At 52.4% G+C, this 21,792-nt stretch overlaps 2 protein-coding genes and 3 non-coding genes across 5 annotated transcripts; 1 reads left to right on the top strand and 4 right to left on the bottom strand.

Moving 5' to 3' along the window:
- Nucleotides 1-674: 674 nt before the first annotated feature.
- Nucleotides 675-9,501, bottom strand: LOC104301695 (olfactory receptor 12D2). The gene is made up of 2 exons (XM_009902113.2): nucleotides 8,594-9,501; nucleotides 675-825 (listed from the first exon to the last, which is right to left on the bottom strand). The coding sequence occupies exons 1-2, from the start codon at nucleotides 9,499-9,501 to the stop codon at nucleotides 675-677; spliced, it is 1,059 nt and encodes a 352-aa protein (XP_009900415.2).
- TRNAS-AGA (transfer RNA serine (anticodon AGA)) lies at nucleotides 1,067-1,148 on the top strand. The gene has a single exon. It is a non-coding gene; the product is annotated as a tRNA-Ser (tRNA).
- TRNAG-UCC (transfer RNA glycine (anticodon UCC)) lies at nucleotides 3,679-3,750 on the bottom strand. The gene has a single exon. It is a non-coding gene; the product is annotated as a tRNA-Gly (tRNA).
- Nucleotides 4,897-4,968, bottom strand: TRNAM-CAU (transfer RNA methionine (anticodon CAU)). Its single transcript has one exon. It is a non-coding gene; the product is annotated as a tRNA-Met (tRNA).
- Nucleotides 9,502-13,942: 4,441 nt separating the features above from the next.
- LOC104301694 (olfactory receptor 10A7) lies at nucleotides 13,943-18,972 on the bottom strand. The gene is made up of 2 exons (XM_009902112.2): nucleotides 18,026-18,972; nucleotides 13,943-14,078 (listed from the first exon to the last, which is right to left on the bottom strand). The coding sequence occupies exons 1-2, from the start codon at nucleotides 18,970-18,972 to the stop codon at nucleotides 13,943-13,945; spliced, it is 1,083 nt and encodes a 360-aa protein (XP_009900414.2).
- Between the last annotated feature and the right edge of the window lie 2,820 nt (nucleotides 18,973-21,792).

Here is a 21,792-nt window from a genome sequence, read left to right as displayed (position 1 = left end):
AAAGGCAAGCTCTTAGTGTGGAGCCTGTACTTGGGCAATGGGTCGTTCTCTGTGCCTCCCTGGAGCCTGCAGAAGTCTTCCTTGCTTTCTGTTCTGTGCCTCTGCGTTTGCTCCCTCGCATTAAAGACTTTGTGCGGCATAGCTGGAGACTCCTGGTGGTTTGTGCTCCTCCTGCCTCACTTGGCCAAGTGCTCTGGAAGAAAGAGCACTGCCTGACATTCTGTGATCCTGTGATCATGGCACTGCAAAGTCTCTCCACGCCAAACTTGATGCTCTCCACTGCAGGCATTCAAGATCCAGTCTCATTTTCCCTGCCCCTGTGTGCAGCACATCTGCCCTGTATGCTGAGGAAACAGAGCCTTGTCACTGCCTGCTCTGAGCAGCTTCTCTGGCTGAAGACAGAAGAAACTTCTGCAGTGGGCCCAGGTGACTACACTTCCTGAGGTGGCAGGAAGAAAAGGCCAGGTGTGCTAAGCTGCGCTGTGCAGGGACCACTGGCTTTTGTGAGCCTGAATCTCAGCCTGAGTCCTGGCATTTGGGCGTCAGATTTGTGCCTCCTTTCCTTTTGGTGATGCACCTTGCTGCTCAGAGGTGTTTTGGAGGCAAGGAGCAGCTGAGCTGCTCAGCAGTGAAGCAAGGTCTCCTCCACACAAAGCAATAGCCAGTGTGGCTGCTTACTGTCCCCCGTGAGGCTTTTCTCTCCTTAGTGCTGCAGCAGCAAAGCCTCTCAGCAAACCTTTCTGCTTGAGGTTCATCAGCTTTGGGGCAGGTGCACATCTGCCCCTGAGAGAAGGTTCTTGCCTCTGCCTTCTCTCTTGGCCCAGTCTGTTCCCAGCAGCAAGTGCAAAGCCTGTTGGTCCTTATTGTGCCGGAGGTGCCAAGGTCTGCCTGCCGGGTGCCCTTAAAGGAGCTCCATCAGAGGCCCTGTGTGTGTGATTCCTTCTTGCGCACAGCCCTGCGAGCGGGCCGCAGGATTGATGAAGACACCCCAGGGGCTCCTCACGCTGAGTGCAGGAGCCAGGCGGCATCTCCAGAGCAGTGCCCGCCAGGCAGGGGCCTGGCACAGGTAGTTGTGGCCGAGTGGTGAAGGCGATGGACTAGAAATCCATTGGGGTTTCCCCGCGCAGGTTCGAATCCTGCCAACTACGCAGGGGGGGGCAGCTCTCTTTTGGCCGCCCCCACCCAAAGGCAAGAGGAGCTTGAGACTGCAGAGCAGCAGCAGCAGCAGCCTGGGGAACGCTGCCAACGTGCAGAAGCAGCCTAGAGGAAGGCAGCGCTTTTAGGGTGATGAGCCTAGGAGTTGTGGTGTCCCAGCCATGCCTGGGGCCAGGACACAGTGTCTGCGCTGAGGCTCACAGCAGGAGGAGTGAGGCCTGGCTGGAGTCCAGGGGTTTTCCACTCTCTCCCACATCACAATGACTCCCAGGGGCTGTGGGAGACTGATCCGATGTCCCTCCAAAACTGGAAAAGCGTGGATCGGGCCACCCCGCGCCTGATCCAGGAGCAAGGGCCGCGAGTGTTGGCTCCCTGCCCTGTGCCTCCCCTCAAAGGCAGGCCATGCAGGCGTCTGCAGCGAGCTTGCTGAGCAAAACAGGTCATTTCAGCAGTGGAATACTTCCAGGGAAGAACGTGGGCGTATCTGTGGTTGCCCTGCTACGTGCCGATTTGCTGGTGCCTAGCAGGTTCTCCACCTGCCAAGCGGAGAAGAAACTCTTGGTTAGAAGAAGCGTAAAGGCCCAGGGGCATAATTCTGGAGATCACAAGGAGTGATCACTTAAAAGACACTGGCCTGAAAGGCTGCTCTGCTCTTTCTCATTATGGATCTGCCTTTGTTCCCTGGGCTCAAGGTTGGAAAAACCAAGCTGTTGCAGAGCCCAGTAAGTGTGAGGAAGGCCCTTCTGTTCCTCACTCCTACCTGCAAATGGCTTCCTTCTAGCCCAGAACATGACCTTCCTTCTTTGGCCTTCAGTTTTGCTCTTGTGCATGGTCCCTCTTCCTCAGCACATGGGCTGGGGGCACAAGGTCCCTGAGCGATGCTGTCTGATAGTTAAACAGAGTCTTTCACACCACAGACCAGTGGGTACCGAGCCTTTTCTCAGGGAAGAGCCTACAGAGGCAGTGCCACTGTGCTCTGAGCACAGGCATTACACACCCCAGCATACCCTCTGAAGGGGCTGAAGCGGCACATTTGACCAGCCAGCCCCAGAGAGAGGGGAAAGATGGAGGATAGAGAGCAAATTCACTCTGGTGTGACTGGGAGACATCATACAGGGAACAGGCCCCCTCCCACTGTGTCCCCGGATGGCATGTGTGGCCTCGTGAAGCACAGCATATGCCTTGGCATTCTCCATCTTCATCTTTACCTGGTTATAGCCTTTCATTGCTGAGTGCAACCAGCAGCAGCTCCAGCTCTGGGCAGACTTAAACATCCTTCTCCCTCTAACTCGGTTGGACAGGAGCATCTCCCACGTTGCCTGCTGCATGCCTGTAAGCAGCCTGCTCTGCAAGACTCTTCCCATCTCCTGTTCGTGGCCTAAACCCTGCCTGGTGCTGCTCCCGGTTGGGGGTGGTGCACGTCTGCTTTGGTGAACGCCCGTGCCAACCCCCGTGAACGATGGAGTCCATCTGAGCGGGACAGAGCGTCCCCTGCATGCACCGGGGCACCGTTTTCATTCAGCTGCTCTTTTCTCATCCAACACCCTAACCCAGGCATTTTCCTACTGCTCTGTGATTGGCTGACAGCCATTTCTTGACTGTGTCACAACCACCCACCTGCTCTCAGACCGACCCCTGCTTGGCTCTGAGGAGCAACCAACCCTACCCACAGACCCAGAAACGCACCAGGTAAGGACGCCCCCACTCACTAAGTACAAGGAAGAGGCAACTTTTGACAGCATTGTTCTCCGTCGGTTCTCGTAGTTCTTCGTGACTGGCTGACGGCCATCACGGCAGCCCCTTAGCTGTTTTTACCAGGGGTGCCCCTGCAGCACCCCCTCTCCCCTCTGATACCAACACCTAGGCTCCTAGAGCCAATGCAGTGCCCACTGGGAACACCTGCTTGGCCCTGCTCCTAGCTGGACCTACGGGTGGGCATCTCAGCAAACAGACTGGCTCCTGTACACCAAAATGAGAAGCCCATCCTGAAGCCACCTCTGCAGGAGGAATAGCCTGGTCTTAGCGGAGTTTCCAGGGCCCCAGGCAGCTGATGATGTATCAGCATTACTCACCAGTATTCTCATCTGGAATTCCTGAGAGAGAAAATGAGCAGAACTAGGCATGAAAACCTGCCCAGCAAAAGCAGAGCAGTTTGTTGCTGCTCACCCAGGGAGGATGTCTCGTCCCTGTGCTGCTCTGATCACACCAGTCCTGGGTTGTACAATGGATGTTACAAGACCTGGCGCTGCTGCTTGCAGAACTCAGCACCTGCAGCCAGTTTCATGCAGGGATGCTGGAGTTGGGGAATTCAGAGAGGTTTGCAGAAGCTCTGTGGAACCAGGGCCACTGCTGGCACCAGCAGGAGCAAGGCTTTCCCAGCCGGAGCAGAGCGGCCTGCCTGCCGAGCAGCTGCTGTTGGCTGGCATCCTGGCTGGTGAGGCTGAAGTCGCTGAATAGGAAACTGGGCTTGCGAGTGGAGCAGGAGGTAAAAGAGCGCGGATCCCGGTATGAGAAAATAAAGGCTGCGTTGGCCGGGAATCGAACCCGGGTCAACTGCTTGGAAGGCAGCTATGCTCACCACTATACCACCAACGCGACTGCCGAGGCTTTCTGCACCTCGCAATGTAGCCTGGCGCCTGCTGCTGCTATCACCACGCAAGGGCTCACCACCGTGACTGTGTGCTTGATACACCTGAGACCTTGGCTAGCAAGCCTCCAATTGCACTACTCACCAACTAGCCATCAGCATGAGGGATTGTGCGAGGTTTGAGCATCACACTGGACAATACAGGCAGTGACACAAGTGGACGTGCTGCTGTCTGCATGGACCTGTGGTGCTGTGAGTTCAGGCAAACACCCACCCGTGCCCCACCTTCAGCAGAAATTGCTTTAGGCAGAAAAGAATCAGCTTGGGGGGCAAATTAATTTATTGCAAATTGAATTAGATTCACATAGCGAAAAACAAAAAGACAAACACAAACCACCACCTTTCCTCCCTCTTGCTCAGTCTTGCTTCACTCCAGACTCCTCCACCCAAGCTGCACAGGGAGAATGTATTTTCCCTCTGCTCTTTCTGACCCTTTTTTTCCTTCCTCTCTCTACCTGGCATTTTCTAGCCTTTCTGGAATACAGTTTTGCAGATGGGCCACCAACTTTGATGATGGCTCAGCTGTGTCATGCAGGGGACCCACTGTAGAGCTGGAACTGATTGTGTCTGCGACAGGGTAGCTGTTCTCTCAGGTCTCCCTGCAGCACACCACACCCCCTCTTCCTCCCCCTTCCCCCCCACGCAGTACCAACACCTAGCCACATGCCCGTTGGAAAGACTTGCTGAGACCTGCTTCTGGCTGGACCAACAGCTGGGCGTCACAGCAAACAGACTTGGATGGGGAAAATCCCCAGATGGTTAAGTTAATCACACTGCTGTTTCCCCAAGCAGCACCAGCTTTATCCTCCTCTCCATCTACAGGTTCCTGGAGGTCACCACTTGTGGCTGAGAAGTGGAGGCACTGAGGTGCCTGCTGAGGAGGGAGAGCCCAGGACATCCGTGCCCTTGTTGGGAGGTCTTCTGTGCTGGCCTCCACATTGCATTCCTCACTGACCCATCTGAGGGTCACTTTGAGAGTTTTGGCTCCTAGGAAGGCAAAGAGAAAGGAAAGTGGCAGCGGCTAAGGCTGGGAACGGCTCTGATGGAAGATGCAAGCAGGGGGCAGGGGCTGCGGAGAGCAAAACAAAAGCGCTTAGCAGAGGATGGTTTCGATCCATCGACCTCTGGGTTATGGGCCCAGCACGCTTCCGCTGCGCCACTCTGCTGCTATGGAAACTGTTTTCCTGACTTCCCATGGCCTATCCTGATGCTCCTGGCACCGCCAGCGGCAGTGTTTGTGCCTCCTTCCCTTTGACACCATTGGCTCTGCTCCTGCTTTCCCCTTTTCCCTCCCCTTGTGCTCTGTACAGACTTCTCCTTTTCCCAAACAACTTGAGCTCTCTGCATGGACTTTGTATAAGACCTTGGACCCTCACCAGGAGCTCACCACAGACTCCAGGATGTGGATCACTTTTGAAGCGATACTCTGATGTTTGATTTCTTCCCCCTCTGGATCCACTTCTGAGAGCATCATGTTTTGCCCTCCCACTTCGGAGATGGTTGGATCCCCTACTGAGATGGTCAGTGTCACTCCAGCCTTCATGAAGGGTGAGGAGGAGGGCCCAGGGAAACACAGCCTCACCTCCAGCCCTCCAAAGGGCATGGAGCAGCTCATTCTGGAGGTCATCTCTCAGCATGGGGAGGAGAAGAAGAGTATCAGGAGCAGTCAGCACAGGTTCACCAAGGGGAACTCAGGCTAGAGCACTCTGATAGCCTTCCCTGATCCAGGGATTCCAGGGATCCAGTCTTGCTCTCCATCTCCATCAGTGACTTGGATGAAGGGACAGAGTGAACTCTCAGCCAGTTTGCTGATGACACCAAAGTGCCTGACACCTGCCAGGCTGTGCTGCCATGCAGCCAGAGATGGACAGGCTGAGAGCTGGGCAGAGGAACCCCTAGAAGTTCAACAAGGGTTAATGCAGGGTCCTGCCCCTGGGGAGTAACAACCCCCTGCAGCAGGGTAGGTGAGGGGGGACCTGCTGGAGTGCATCTCTGCAGAGAAGGAGCTGGGAGTTCTGGGAGACAAGTTCACTGTGAGCCAGCAATGTGCCTTCATAGAAGAAAGCAAAAGACAGAAAGACAAATTCAAGCTCTCCCCCCCAGGCAGGATTCACAAGGCAGGGGCTCTAGTAGGAGGTGTGGTTCTTCCAATAAAATGCATTATCATGAGGGGAGTTCCATATCAGGGCACCAGTCTGGGGGACTTTGCTGCCTTTACCAAATAATGTTAATCCTCCAGGATGCCTGCAACTGCATGTCACTGTATTCCAGGAATCTCTGACCTTTCACCCTTGATAAGGTTCTCCTGGAACCAGTTATCTCAGTATGCTCTGAAGGTGGACAGGATTATCTCAAATTCATCAATCCATAGAATTACAGAGTCACAGAATTTATTGGGTTGGAAAAGGCCTCCAAGCTCATCCAGTCCAAGCCTCAGCCCAACTCCACCATGGCCACCAAACCATGGCCCCAGGTGCCAGGGCCACAGGTTTCTGGAACACCTCCAGGGATGGGGACTCCACCACCTCCCTGGGCAGCCTCTGCCAATCCCTGACCACTCTTGCAGCAAAGAAATGTTTCTTCACCTACAACCTAACCCTCCCCTGGCACAATATCATCTGAGACTAAGGAGAAGAGGCCAACCCCATCTCGCTGCACCCTCCTCTCAGGTGGAACAGCTGTGTACAGAAGCACAGAGCAGTTAACTCGGCACACTCTTAAGGCAGACAATATTACCTTAGCTTCATCAGTTCCTCTTCCTGAGACCATTTTCTGCATCAGCCCAACTTTTAACAACCAGTCAGCAGCAGAACATGAGGGTATGAGCAATCATTCAACTCCCCTGCCCAGGACTGGGAATTCTCCAGCTCTTTTGGTACAGTGGATTCAGCCACTCTTCACACATCTGACTACACAATCTCTTAAAATTCATCAGATTGGAAACTGTCCATTGTCAAGGGTTAGGGATGGGCTGGCCCAGAATGACAGACAAACCCAAAGGGGAAGAGAAATGGAACAAGGGAGAGAGAATAATGGGTTGGAAAAGCTAAAAGCTGAACCAGCTGTAATGGAAATAACAAAATGAGATAGATACAAACCAATATCAAACCAAATCCCCTGTTGGCAATGGCATCACCATCACCATTGATGCTGGGAGCAGGCACCGGGGAAGTCCCATGCTGGACTCAGCAGCAGATGGGACTTGCATTCAGGAGCTGGATTGGGGAACAGACAGATTAGGATGGAATGCAGAAGGGACAAAGTCCTCCTCAGACATTGGCCACCAAAATAGAGATCTTATCCCTGGTGATGGCTCAGCTTTACTCTGAATGTGATGTCCATGGAATTGAATACTTGGTTGATCTCTTTAGGGTCACCTGTCCTGTCTAGTCCTCCCCACAGGTGCAGCCCAATGCACCCTAATGTGGCACAGAAGACTTAGCAGAGACCTTGGTCTGTACAGAAACAAACATAAGCAAGAGCCTTTCTCCACCCCAGCCCCTGGTACCAATGCCAAACACTGAGCATTCTCAGTGTGATGGCCATCATCCTGATGCTCAATGTCTTCCTGAGGGGACTGTAGGAACCTGTACTGAAGGCCTTGCTCAAATTCAGGTACTCAGCACCCACTGCCCTCCCATGCCTATGCACTTGTGGACTCAGAGAAGTCAGTCCCTTTGGTCAGGTGGGATTTGCCCTTGTTGCTTTCATGCTGGATGTTCCCAACCAACAGGTTCTACACATTGGCCACAACAACTCCATGCAGTGCTACAGGCTGGGGTCAGGGTGACTGGAGAGCAGCCAGGCAGAAAAGGACCTGGGGGTACTGGTTGATAGTAGGCTGAACATGAGCCTGCAGTATGCACAGGCAGCCAAGAAGGCCAAGGGCATCCTGGCCTGCATCAGGAACAGTGTGGCCAGCAGAGGCAGGGAAGTCATTGTGCCCCTGGACTCTGCATTGGTTAGGCTGCACCTTGAGTCCTGTGTCCAGTTCTGGGCCCCTCAGTTTAAGAAGGACATTGAGAGACTTGAAGGTGTCCAGAGAAGGGCAACGACGCTGGGGAGGGGTCTGGAGCACAGTCCTGTGAGGAGAGGCTGAGGGAGCTGGGGTTGCTTAGCCTGGAGAAGAGGAGGCTCAGGGGAGACCTTCTTGCTGTCTACAACTGCCTGAAGCCTGTAGCCAGGTGGGGGTTGGTCTCTTCTCTCAGGCAAGCAGCACCAGAACAAGAGGACACAGTCTCAAGCTGTGCCAGGGGAGGTTTAGGCTGGAGGTGAGGAGAAAGTTCTTCTCAGAAAGAGTAATTGGCCACTGGGATGTGCTGCCCAGGGAGGTGGTGGAGTCTCCATCACTGGAAGAAGAGCCTGGATGAGGCCCTTGGTGCGATGGTTGAGCTGATCAGATGGTGTTGGGTGATAGGTTGGGCTCAATGATCTTGGAGGTCTTTTCCAACCTGGTTAATTCTATTCTGTTCTGTTCTGTTCTATTCTATTCTATTCTATTCTATTCTATTCTAGATACTGATACTCTGCAGAAACTGCCATTGACCTCAGAAAGTGCAGTGACTTGGAAGAGACAGAGCTGAAAAGTCAAATCACTGCACAAAAGTAGTTCTGCCCCAGCTCAGATCAGGTCATTGTGCTAAACTACATGAGATAATCAGTAGCTACTCAGTGTCCTGCAGTTTTGACCTCTTTTGACCTTTTTCCTTCCCAACATAAGAAGTGGAGAAACCACATTCTGCATCTTCTCCTTTTTGTCACTTTCGTCCAGGAAAGAATTTTTTCTCTAACATTTTTTTCAGGGCTGATCTCACCTCCTGGTTCCTAAGAGTGTAGATCAGGGGGTTCAGAGCTGGAGTGACAGCACTGTAAATGAGAGACACTTGCACACCCCTCTCCAGAGAGCTTCCTGAGGAGGGTGGTGTATAGTTGAAGAGCACTGGTATGTAGAACAGCACAACAACACTGAGGTGAGAGGTACAGGTGGAGAAGGGCTTCCATCTTCCTTCCTGTCTCTGGACTTTCTGGAAGATGGAGGAGATGATGTAGAGGTAGGAGAGGACTATGAGAATGAAGGGGCCCAGAGCAATAGATGTGGTGACAACATTGAGGAGGGTCATGTTGAGGCTGGTGCTACTGCAAGCCAAACTCAACAGGGGCTTGATGTCACAGAAGAAGTGCTGAACGTGGTTGCGACCACAGAAACTCAGCTGAGAGGTCATGACTGAGTGCATCAGGGCATGCACAAAACCAGAGGACCAACTGGCCATGGCCAGCAGCAGGCAGGTCTGGGGGCTCATGAGGAGGGCATAGCGCAGGGGCCTGCAGATGGCCACGTAGCGGTCATAAGCCATGGCGGCCAGGAGCACAGCTTCAGTACTGCCCAGGAAGTGGAAGAAGTGGAGCTGGGCCAAGCAGCCAGCAAAAGAGATGGGCTGATGGCCAAAGAGCAAGACAGTCAACATCTTGGGAACGGTGGCTGTGGAGTAGAAAATGTCCAGGCAGGACAGGTTCCCCAGGAGGAAGTACATGGGGGTGTGGAGCCGTGGCTCGAGCGTCACCAAGGTCACAATGGCTCCATTGCCCACAAGAGTGGCCAAGTAGAGCAAGAGAAAGGAGATGAAGAAGGAGTGCTGCAGTCCCTGGCTAGTGGTGAGGCCCAAGAGGATGAACTCAGGGACCTCTGTCTTGTTCAGCATTGCTGGGACACTGAGAGGCAAAGGCAGAAGGTCAAGGCTCCAGGGTGGTGAGCAGGAACAGTGTGGCCACAGGGCTGTGGTTTTGTGCTGCTGCAACACAAACAGAGCAGAAATGAGCAAAGCACAGTGCAGGGAATCAGACAGAAAAGCTGCAGGGAGACACAAGAAAGGAACGTGGCCAGAAGGAACTTGAACAGTGTCTTCTGCTTCTGGCTGGAGCAGAGTGCAAGAGTACAGAGGGGAAACAGGAAACACAAACCTTCCCTCTCTGGACAACAGCAGAACGTGCAGGATGGAGAGCACTGCTGCTTCCTCTCCTGCAGACACATTCACCATTCAGCTCTGCTCAGCTCTAGCTTCCTGATGCAATCCTTGAGCTCAGCAATAAAGCTCCTGACTCATCCCTCCTCAGGCTTGCTTTCTGCTCCTGTGCCTGCATTTCAAGAAGCCAATTACACCTTTCCCCTTTCTGATTGTCTCTCCTCTCTTCCACACTTCTTTGACCTTATGATGGAACCATTTCCATTGTTTCTATGACCAGCCACCACAAGGTGTCCAAGGCACCTCAGACCTCAGCATGTCCTCTGTGTGCTGCTGAGAACAAAGGCAGAGGTTGCCTCGGCATGGGATCCCCACCCGCTGAAAATTAAATACCTAGGTTCCTGTGTCCACCCACTGGGCTGGACTATTGGACACAGGAAGTAAACACAGCAGAGGGCACCCAGCCCAAACTGCTACAGCTCCAGAGCACTTTGCTCATCCCCCTGCACCTGCTCCCAGCGCCCCACACCAACAGCACCATCAGGTCTGGCTGTGCCCACAGCCTGTCCAAGTGCCAAGGAGCCAGCAGCCGCTGCCACTTCTGTCTGCTTTGGGTATCTTTGGGCATTGCTCTGGGTGAGCCCTGTCCCTCTGCAGTGAAGAGCAAAGCCCTGAGAGAGCTCTCCAAGGGCAGGCAGGCACAGCTAGAACTTGCTCTCAGTAAGACTGCAAAGTCTACCAGACAGGCTCTTCCCTGCCTACAGCACTGACAGACACAACTGACAGGAAAGCCACCACTTCCAGACCACTCCCTGGGGACAGCTTGCAGCCCCTCGAGATACATTTGATTGGCTTTCTCGTCTGTTCCACGGCACTGCGTGCTGCACACTTGTACTGAACATGGGTGGGTTTTGATGCCTGGATGAGGTATCTCCAGCCAGTCCCTCTTCTCCTCAGACTGCTTCAGCTTTATCATTGCAGCATGAGATCAGCAAACACAGAGAAAACTTCCCACCTGATTCCGTAGTCACAGAACCCCAGCCTGAAGGTCACTGCCACACGCACTCCTACGCCCGCTCTCAAAACCTGGCTGTCATGTTTCTCTGGGCTGCTCTCTGGAAAAACTCTGCTGGAAACATGAGATCTGATGACATTGTAGATTTCTCCAAGTCCTGGCCAGTTGCCTGCAGGAGAGGGGTCGGTGAAAGCCTCCTTTTCAGACTCTTGCTGAAACAAAGGCAGAACAGACCCTGTCTGCTCAATTCGCCTCTTTTCCCAACTCCATCAATTCCCTAACAAACAAAACGGACAACGCTGCACAAACCTCACCTCACTAACAAGCAGCCCCTTCTCCTTGTAGCAAGGTCACATTGTGATGGCCAGCCAGAAGGCAAAGCTGAGGAGAAGAAAGCCACAAGCTCAGCTTTGGTGCAGCTAAAAGGCTGAGAGTTTCTGATCTCCTTTTTCCTTCCACAGCTACCTGGCATTGTCCTCGCTGAAGGATTAATGCTGCAGCTGTGGTGGAAAGGACCACCCTGAGTCCCCAGGGACTTGGAGCTGCTCAGGTAGGATGCAAGGAGGAAGCTTTGCAAACGGTACCAGAAGTCTCTGATGGCCCAGTCAGAGGGGGCAGAAAGTTCTTTAATCACGTCCAGAGCGTGCGAAAGACCAACAACAGGAAGCCAATTTGCTGCTGCTCTGCTCAGTCTCCTGAGAGGAGCTTTGGGAAGCAGTGGGGAGTTGCAGAGGAGCAAGCAGTGCTGCCTGTGCGTAGGAAGGAGGTTGACTTGCTGGAACGAGTCCAGAGAAGAGCAACAAAGTTGGTGAGGGGTTTGGAACACAGCCAGTGAGGAGAGGCTGAGGGAGCTGGGGTTGCTTAGCCTGGAGAAGAGGAGGCTCAGGGGTGACCTTATTACTCTCTACAACTACCTGAAGGGAGGTTGTAGACTGACGGATGTTGGTCTCTTCTCCCAGGCAGCCAGCACCAGAACAAGAGGACACAGTCTCAGGCTGCACCAGGGGAGGTTTAGGTTGGATGTGAGGAAGACATTCTATACAGAGAGAGTGATTGCCCATTGGAATGGGCTGCCTGGGGAGGTGGTGGAGTCGCCATCATTGGAGGTTTTCAGGAGAAGACTTGATGGGGTGCTTGGTGCCATGGGTTAGTTGTTTAGGTGGTGTTGGATTGGTTGATGGGTTGGACGTGATGATCTTGAAGGTGTCTTCCAACCTGGTTTATTCTATGTATTCTATTCTATGTAAGGCACAGATCAGCCACCTGCGAAGCAGAGACAAAAAAGGAAGCAGCCCACAGAGCCCAGCCAAGAACAAAACCAAACCAAACCCAAACCTCACCAAACCCCAGCCCAGGCCTGCTCCACCCACTCCCCCAGGAACAAAGAGAACCCACCACAAACATCTTCAGCTCAGTGCACAGAATTTATGGCTGAAGTTTCTGCTGGCTGCAACCTCCCTCACACTGGAGCAGCCTCAACTACACTGGAGCACTGCTCAGGCATCGAGACCTAAATCTCACTCAAATGCCAGAACTGGTGAAAGCAGCTTGGTGTTCATCCATGCTGATGTGGGGGACTTCTGCTGGTTTCTTTTCATTGGCATTTCACAGAATCATAGAATGTTAGAGTTTGGAATGGGACCTTCATCCAGTCCAACCCCTGCTACCAAAGCAGGGTCACTCAGGGCAGGTCACACAGGAACACATCCAGGTGGGTTTGGAAAGTCTCCAGAGAAGGAGATTCCAAAACCTCTCTGGGCAGCCTGCTCCAGGGCTCTGTGATCCTCACTGTAAAGAAGTTTTTCCTCATGTTGAGGCGAAACCTTCTCTGTTCCAGTCTGTACCCATCATTCCTTGTCTCATTACTGTGCACCACCCAAAAGAGCTTGGCCCCCTCTGCTTGCCCCCCACCCCTCACCTATTGATAGACATTGATCAGATCCCTCTCAGCCTTCTCTTCTTCAGACCAAACAGCCTCAAGGCTCTCAGTCTCTCTTCACAGGGGAGAGGCTCAAGTCCCCTAAGCATCCTCCTGGCTCTCCCTTGGACTCTCTCCAGCAGGTCTCTGTCTCTCTGGCACTGGGAGCCCAGAGCTGGACACAGTCCTACAGTGTGGTCTCAGCAGGGCAGAGCAGAGGGGCAGCAGAACCTCCCCAGCCCTGCTGGCCACACTGATGCACCCCAGGACCCCATTGGCTCTCTTGGCCCCCAGGGCACATTGCTGTTCCATGCAGAACTTGCTGCCCTCCAGCGCTCCAAGGCCTTTCTCGGGTAAGGAAGAGTTTCCAGCCTCTTTTAGCCCCAAACTTCCCAAATTTGCATCCCAAGCTTCATCTGCAGGCCCATGGAAGCATTTCCACAACACTTTGCAGAAGTGACTCACTGAGTTCCAGCCCAAGGGGTTCTGGTGTCAGTGTGGGAATCCCACAGGAGCTTTTGAGCCCCACTTTTGATGCCTCTTTCCAGGAAGGTGGCTTTCACAGCTCCTCTGTAAAGCTCCAGCCTGATGGTTTGAAATCCCAGCTCTGTGGACACAGACCTCTGCAGGCTCTGATCCTTCCCCTGCCCAAAGCAGGACAGTTGGACAGGGTCTTGTCTGGTCAAGTTTTCAACAGCCTCAAGGGCATTTAGGCAAACTCTCTGGGCAGCCACTTCCAAGCCTGAATACCCTCCAGGTGAAAGAGTATTCCCTGGGGTCTAACCCACATTTCCCACCCTCTGACTTGTGTCCATCATCTCACACTTCCCCACCCTGCTTTTCTGGGAAATGGTTGCTCCAGTTTTCTCTAATAGAATCTACCCCACATGAAGTAGTTGTAGACAGCAAGATGATGACCTCCTTCTGCCAGGGACAAGGATGGAGAAACCTAGCCTCCCAGCCCCTCCTCGAGGTGGCCTGGAGGTGTGTAAGATCACCAATCACCCTCTTGGTCCACTCTTGCTCCACTGGATCTCCTCCACCAGACAATGTCTTTCTAGTATGAGCAGCCCAACACTGGGCACATTCTGAGAGATGTGACCCCAGAAGTGGCAAAGGGAGAGGAAGGATGCCTCCTGTGCAGATGCCCTCATCCAGATTGCTGACAAAAGTATTAAAGAGGACTGGCCCTAAACTGAGCCCTTGGAAGACCACTTGTGGTGGGTGCCATGCTTGCCAGCCTCCAGTCAGCTGGGGACCTCCCCAGTGAGCCAGGACTGCTGGTGAATGATGGGAAGTGGCTCCCTCCCTTGGGTGTTTGCCATCCGGCCCCATAGACTTGCATGTGTCTGAGTGGTGCAGCAGGTCACCAACTGCCTCCTCCTGGACTGTGGGGGCTTCATTTTGCTCCCCTTCCCTATCATCCAGCTCAGGGCTGTGGGCATCCAAGCAGACAATTGGTCAGACTGCCAAAGACCGAGGCAGAGAAGGTGTTGAGTCCCTCAACCTTCTCCTCATCCTCAACCATGTTCTGCCCCCTGTGCACCCAACAAAGGACAGAGATTCTCCTCAGCACTCCTTTTGTTGCCAATATGTTTGCAGAAGCATTTCCTGTTCTCTGGCACAGCTGAATCCAGATTGATTTCCACTTGGCCTTTGGCTCTGAGTTTTGTCCCTGCATAGGTCCCACAACACCTTTGTAGTCCTCCAGACTGTCCTGCCCATTCTTCCCCCAACCATCAACTCATCTTTTTTCCCTGAGTTCCAACCAAACCCTTCTGCTCATCCAGGCCCCTTCCCCACCAACTCAGCTGTGTGCACAAGGGGATGGCCTGTTCCTGTTCCTTTGAGAGGCCCATCCTGAGCAGTGTCCAACCTTCCTGGACTCCTTGCTCCTTCAGTCCCACCCCGCTTTTGTGATGGCCATCATCAGATCATCTTGATGCTCAATGTCTTCCTGAGGGGACTGTAGGAACCTGTACTGAAGGCCTTGCTCAAATTCAGGTACTCAGCACCCACTGCCCTCCCATGCCTATGCACTTGTGGACTCAGAGAAGTCAGTCCCTTTGGTCAGGTGGGATTTGCCCTTGTTGCTTTCATGCTGGGTGTTCCCAACCAACAGGTTCTACACATTGGCCACAACAACTCCATGCAGTGCTACAGGCTGGGGTCAGGGTGACTGGAAAGCAGCCAAACAGAGAGGGACCTGGGGGGTAGTGGTGGACAGCAGCTGAACATGAGCCAGCAGTGTGTCCAGGTGGCCAAGAAGGCCAAAGGCATCCTGGCCTGCATCAGGAACAGTGTGGCCAGCAGCAGCAGGGAAGTCATTCTGCCCTGGGCTCAGCACTGGTTAGGCCACATCTTGAGTCCTTTGTCCAGTTCTGGGCCCCTTGGTTTAGGAAGGACATTGAGAGACTTGAAGGTGTCCAGAGAAGGGCAACAAGGCTGGGGAGAGGCCTTGAGCACAGCCCTGTGAGGAGAGGCTGAGGGAGCTGGGGTTGCTTAGCCTGGAGAAGAGAAGGCTCAGGGGAGACCTTCTTACTCTCTACAACTGCCTGAAGGGAGGTTGTAGCCAGGAAGGGGTTGGTCTCTTCTCCCAGGCAAGCAGCACCAGAACAAGAGGACACAGTCTCAAGCTGTGCCAGGGGAGGTTTATGCTGGAGGTGAGGAGAAAGTTCTTCTCAGAAAGAGTAATTAGCCACTGGGATGTGCTGCCCAGGGATGTGGTGGAGTCACTATCACTGGAGGTGTTTAAGAAGAGCCTGGATGGGGCCCTTGGTTTAGTTGATCAGATGGTTCTGGGTGATAGGTTGGGCTCAATGATCTTGGAGGTCTTTTCCAACCTGATTAATTCTATTCTATTCTTGTCCTTTATGTAGCTCAAAAAGGCAACCAGAGGGATTTCTTCCATCACTTTCCCAGGCTCTGTGGTGAGGCTGTGGTTCCTCAGCTCCCCCTTCCTGCCCTTCTTGAAGAGTGCTGTGCCATTTGCCTTTTTTGCAGGCATCAGGACCTCCTGGGCTCACCATCACCCTCCAAAGACAAAAGAGAGAGAGCTGGTGGGGGCATCAAACACTTCCTTCAGCACCACCACCCTTGGCTTCTTCCCATCCAATCCCCTCAGCTCTTATATGCACAACTGCCCAGTGTGCTCTGATTCTGTCTCACTCTGCTCCTGCTGCTTGCCTCCCTCAGGGCAGAGCCACCAGGCACATGTGAGGCAAAGCAAGCCCTGCCTGCCCCGGGCTTTGCAACCTCCTGGCTCACCAGGTCTGCTGCACAATGTCCGCTGGACTTACAAATATCCTTAGCCTTCCTTTTCCTGTCAAGACACATCTGGAAACTCCTCTTCTTGCCTTCCAACACCTTGCTAGCTCTAACTCCAGCTGAGCATTGCTTTCATAGAATCACAGAATGGTAGGGCTTGGAAGGGACCTCTGGAGATCATCTACTCCACCCCCACCCCGCTAACGCAGGGACGCCTGGATCAGGGTGCACAGGAACACATCCAGGCAGGTCTGGAATCTCTGCAAGAAGACTTCCAACCTCTCTGGGTAGCCTGCTCCAGGGCTCCACCACCCACAAAGTAAAGAAGCCTCTCCTAAAGTTGTTCTGCTTTGTACCCATTACCCCTTCAAGCTGTCACTGGCCACCACTGAAAAGAGCCCTGCCCCATCCTCATGACCTCCACACTTTACAGATTTAGAAGCATCTGTAAGCTCCCCTCTCCTTTCCAGGAGGAAGAGCCCCAAAGAGTCCTACCCAAAAGCTCTCTTTTAATTTCTCATGTTGGCAGTTCCTTATTCCCCAAAGCCCCTCTCATCCAGACTCATAACTTGTGGCAGGTTGGCTTGGACTGCAGCCAGTCTCCTACCCAGGCACTCTCTCATGCCTCTCCTTCAATAAGAGATGTCAGAGCAGGAAAAGAAAGTAAAATGGAAAAGCTCTTGAGATAAGAACAGGGAGACCATTGCCTGGTTAGCAGCATGGGCAAAACAGGCTGGACTTGGGGAACGTTAATTTAGCTGGTTGCTGGCTGAAACAGATTTGATGGTGAGAAACAAAGAGAAGGCAAAAGCATCTTCCTCCCAGCCCTCTTTATTCTTCCCAGGCTCAACTTCACTCCTCCATTCCCAAATCCTCTGCCTCTTCCCAGACCCAAGCTAGGCAATGGGGGGTTATGGGCAGTTCATAGCAATTTGCCTTGGCTGCTCCTTCCACCTCCTGCTTTTCTCCTGCTCCAGTGTGGGTCCTCCCTGAGGACTGCAGGCCTTCAGGATAGGCCTGCTCTAGCAGGAGCTTTCCAGGAGCTGCTGGTCCCCACTAACCAAACCTTGCCATGTGTACACAACAGCCATGGAACTGAGTGATTGTCCTTTTGTACGGGCAGCAGATGGCCTTCGGTGCTTCTGGGCTCAGAGACAGTGGCTTAAATGCAGTCACACAGACTGGAAGGGAAAATGCTGCTTGGATGCAAGCAAGACCAGAAGAGGGGTGAAGTTAGATCAAAATGAGCAGAGAGAAAAGAACAGGACAAGTCATGTTTGGCTTTAATGACCACCCCACCTGGCAAGCCAGAAAGAGATCAGACAGAAAGGATCAGGTTCAACCAGTCCAGACCAAATCCCCTCCCACAACTTTCTGTCAGCCTCTGTGAGAAGGGAGTTGATGGAAGAAAAGCTACATCAGTGAGCTGGCAATGTCTCACTTCACCCTTTCTGTCTGGGGCTCAGGACCTTCCTGGCTGGTTTGAAAACTGAGCTTTGCTCTGAGACGGGAAAGACATGGAGCTAGTCTGGACTTGAAGCCAGGCTCTGCCGTGGTTAGGAGGGACACTACCAGGAGACACAGCTCCTGCCCTCGAATCCTAAGGCACTGGCATGTTTCAGAACTTGTTCCTGAGGAGCTTTGTAGGGTGGGGAGCAAAAAGTTGGAGGCTATCACTTTTACTCAGAAGGAGGACCAAACCAAACTTCTCTTTTTCTGTTTTCCTCCTCACTACCTGCACAGTGATGGAGCTAAAGGCAGAGTGCTGGGGGAAGAAAGGAATCGTATGACCTGCTGCTGTGATGTTCTTGACACCGAGCCAGGTTTCCTTACTTGTCTGCAAGGCCAGAGGTGCAATGACAATGAATGTTTGAGATCCAAAGGCCAGGTTTTTTTAGGACTGAACAGCAAAGGCCTGCTAGAAGAGCCCACATCTTTGTGAAAGGCTTTCACTTCATCCATCAACTCCACTTAGTTTCGCTTTATGAGGAAAATACTTGTGTTTGGTGCAGCTAGAAGGAATCCATCCCCTGGGTGGGGGAGAAACAGCCTTCTGCTCTCACAGCAAGCACTTCTCAATGCACCTCCTCAGGCTTTGCTTGACTTCTTGATTCCTCAGGCTGTAGATGATGGGGTTGAGCATGGGCGTGACAACTGTGTAAGACAGGGACACCAATTTCTTCATGTCGGGTGAGAGGCCAGACTTGGGTCGCAGGTGAATGATGCCAGCTGTGCTGTAGAAAAGAGTGACTACCACCAGGTGAGCTGCACAGGTGGAAAAGGCTCGCCTCTGGCCCTGGGAGGAGGGTATCTGAAGAACAGCATGGACAATGCAAAGGTAAGAGATGGCTACCAGACAGAAGGGAATCAGCACGATTGTGACAATGGCAATGAAAATCAGCAGCTCAAAGAAGGCTGTGTCTGCACACACCAGCTTCAGCACAGGAGAAACATCACAAAAGAAATGATCCACTGTGTTTCTCCCACAGAAGGGCAGGGTAAATAACCATGTGCTGAAGCCCAGAGCCATGGGGACACCAGACAGCCAGCAGCCAAGAGCCGCCTTGAAGCAGCGGTCCCTGTTCATCAGGGTGGCATAGTGCAGTGGGTGGCAGATGGCCACTTGCTGGTCGTAAGCCATGGCTCCTAGGAGGAAGCACTCACAAGTCATAAAGAGAATGACACAGCTGAGCTGCAGGGCACAAGCTGTGAAGGAAATAACTTTTCTCTCCAGCAGGAGGATCATGAGCATCCTGGGGACAACGCTCAGGCTGTAGCAGATCTCTGTCAAGGCAAGATGCTTCAGGAAGTAGTACATGGGTGTGTGCAGGACAGGGTCAATAGTGGTGATCACAACAATTAGGGAGTTCCCTATCAAGATGGCCAGCAACATGATGGATATCAGCATGGAAAATAGAAGCCACACCTTGCCCTGGAAGGCAAACCCCAAAAGTAAGAAGTAAGCAAGGATGGTTTGGTTCCCTGGCTTCATTTCCTCCTCAGGTCCCATCCTAAAAGAGAAAAAAACAAGCACTACCAAAGATTTAGTAGCCTGGGACAGACTTTGTGGTCTCATAAATGGGCAGTGCTGCAAGTAAAAGGAGTTTAAAACATGAGGAGAAACTTGGACTGGAAATGGCAGTTAGCCACTGTAAAATATCTCAGCTGGAGAACCTGTACCAGACCTCTTTAACAGTCACAGGCTGGGATTTGTCAGCTCTGCATTATGTGACCAGCAGACAGCCATTCAAATGTCAATGAACCACTCTGTGTCTGCTGTCCAGAGAAGGAATGGAAGCCTCCCAAGTGCAGGTCACCTAGGGTGAGACAGGAGAACTTTCCTTTGCATCAGCTGGACGTGTGTCCACGAACTCCACCACAGCAATGTCTGTAGACACATAGCGGTGAGGCAGTCCTCTGAGGATCACGTTAGGCTTAATGACCAGGAATGCAGCATGAGGCAGAAGCACCAATCCTTCACCTGCCAAGGTGGATGTCCAAGGATGCCAGGATTAGTGCTACCATTAGTGATGGAGTGAGCCTGCAATGTCCACGTTTGGATATCTGGAATTAGCCCAAATGAATTGAATTATTGGAGGCCCAAGCTAGGTGGTATGGAGATCACTGAGCTGCTTTGGCTCAAGTACAAGTGACCTACCTACAGGATTTTCACTGCTAGCCCTGCAAAAGGAGAGCCCAAACTGGACCCACTTTAAATTAGCAAAAGTGTTCCAGCCCCCACATTTGTTTTATCAAACCATTAAAGACTCTGTCTTCTGAGTGCTGCCTCAAGCTCAGCTCCAGGCAGTAAAGAGATGCTCAGCACACACACAGCTGCCCACAGCAGAGTGGTTGTCAGCATCTGCACCTTCCTGCCTTGCTCTGGCAATTCATCTGCTCATCAGATCTGCTTGCAGAATCATTTCTCTGGGAAGCTTGCTGGTCTGTTCCAGTCACAATGCACTTGGCTGACATTTGAAGGACACATCAGAAGAAGAGAATCGTTTTCCTTCTGCATTTACACCACCGGGATTGAGATGAGCTCAGGTGTAAAATGTTGCACTGCCAGAGCCGGGGGCAGGGGGGATGGATGGGCACGTGGATTCCTCTTGTACATCCTCACAGCTGCTGCAGGCTGCAGGTGGAAGAATCAAGCATGGACACACACCTGTGTTGTGGTTTTGTCTCAGCAGCCAGTTAAGAATGAGGGATGGAGATATTGCCTGATGTTTCAGAAATAGGTTTCTCTTTCTGTTTTCTCTTTCTGTTCAGGAAGGACAAGAATTCCAAAGCCAGAGAGAAAGAGAAATGATCAAGAGAGGTGGGGGGGGGAAGGAAACAAACCAGAAAAAGGTCTTTGTGTTCCTCTGTAAAGGGCAGCATCTCCTCTCTGATTCCAAAAGCTCCTGCTGCTGATGGGTGGAGGTATTTGAGTTCCCATGCGCTCCCAGTGGGATAAAGTCTCCAGACAGCAGCTTTCTGCTATGATGATGTTGTGTCATAGACAATCTTTGAGTATCCATGGCCTCCACAAATACACAGAATGCTTTGGGACGTGCTGGCTGGCTGAGCACAGCATAGGCAAAGCTTCCTTCTACATGTTCAGAGTCGTATGAGTAAGTGACAAAACTGTGAGCAGGAGCAGCAGGATCTCCTCCTATTCTTTTTCTGTTTTCCCTTCTCCAGACTCTTCCCCAGCCTTGTTGCCCTTCTCTGGACCTACTGCAGCCCCTCCATGTCCTTCTTGCAATGAGGGCCCCCCCAGCACTCAAGCTGTGGCCTCAGCAGTGCCTAGCACCGGGGGACAATCTCTGCCCTGCTTCTGCTGGCCACACCATTGCTGGTACAGGCTGTGCAATGACTTTCAGGACATCCTAACATAGGTTTGCATTTCCTCATACCCTGGTTTGTGCAGTTTTAATGATTTGTCAAACAAAGCATACTCAAAGCCCTTACATTTCCTTTCATAGTGAGATGGTTTTGGTTTCTTTTGAAGTCACTCTGAACAGTTGCTCCATCCTCCTCCGCTGAGCCTCAGCAGCTCCTAGCCTCTGCTTGCCTGCTCAAGCACACTGGTCCAGTGCACGCTTGCCTGTGCATGGGTGGGGGTTTTGTGGCTGGCCACACAGGTGTATTCCCTAGATCATCTGACTGGAACTTTGCATGACCAAAGAGCAAGACACAATTAATCATTTTTTTGTTTCAAATACTCATGCTCTGTTGGAACATGCAGATGCAGTTGTGCAGCCCCTAGCTGAAATGGGATTCTTATGGAGGCTTTTGCCTCTGATTTTTTTCCTACATGATCTAGCAACATCTTTAAACATTCCCTGAGTCACTTCCCCCTCTTTCCAAAGGTGGTGCACTCTCTTTTTTCCCTTAATTCCTTCAAGAGTCCCTTGCCCCACTGGCTCCTCTTCAGCACACAGGCACAGCCTGTTCCTGCGCCTTCAAGACTTCTTTCCTGAAGTGGGTCCAACCTTCCTGGACCCCTGAGTTTCTAAGGGCCATTTCCCAAAGTACTCTCCAAGTTAATTCCTTTTTGTTTTGTTGATGGCCCTCTTAGCTTGACTGCATATTGAACACTCAATTATCTCATGGTCACTGCACCCCAGCCAGCCTCCAACCACCACATCTCCCACCAGCCCTTCTCTGCTTGTAAAAAGAAGGTCAAGCAAAGCCTTACACAGCTCACATAGCAGCTGGGATAAGAAGCTGTCCTCCATGCACTGTAAGAACCTCCTAGACTGCCTCCTCTCTGCTGTGTTGTGTTCCCAGCAGGTATCAGGCAGGTTAAAGTCTCCCACAAGAACAAGATCTTGAGAAAGCC

The sequence above is a fragment of the Dryobates pubescens genome, chromosome 17 (genome assembly GCF_014839835.1).
Source record: "Dryobates pubescens isolate bDryPub1 chromosome 17, bDryPub1.pri, whole genome shotgun sequence".
Taxonomy (NCBI): domain Eukaryota; kingdom Metazoa; phylum Chordata; class Aves; order Piciformes; family Picidae; genus Dryobates; species Dryobates pubescens.
The sequence above is the reverse complement of the archived record's forward strand: the minus strand, read 5'-3'. Positions and strand labels throughout refer to the sequence as shown.

Excerpts from the sequence above, each read along its gene's own strand:
- LOC104301695 (XM_009902113.2), bottom strand. The coding sequence starts at position 9,501 with ATGCTGAACAAGACAGAGGTCCCTGAGTTCATCCTCTTGGGCCTCACC. Across the intron at positions 826-8,593 it reads AGATCAGCCCTGAAAAAAAT|ACTGGGCCAAGAGAGAAGGC; the intron begins GTTAGAGAAAAA and ends TGCTGGGAACAG.
- LOC104301694 (XM_009902112.2), bottom strand. The coding sequence starts at position 18,972 with ATGGGACCTGAGGAGGAAATGAAGCCAGGGAACCAAACCATCCTTGCT. Across the intron at positions 14,079-18,025 it reads TGCATTGAGAAGTGCTTGCT|GAGGAGGCAGTTGGTGACCT; the intron begins GTGAGAGCAGAA and ends CCCACAGTCCAG.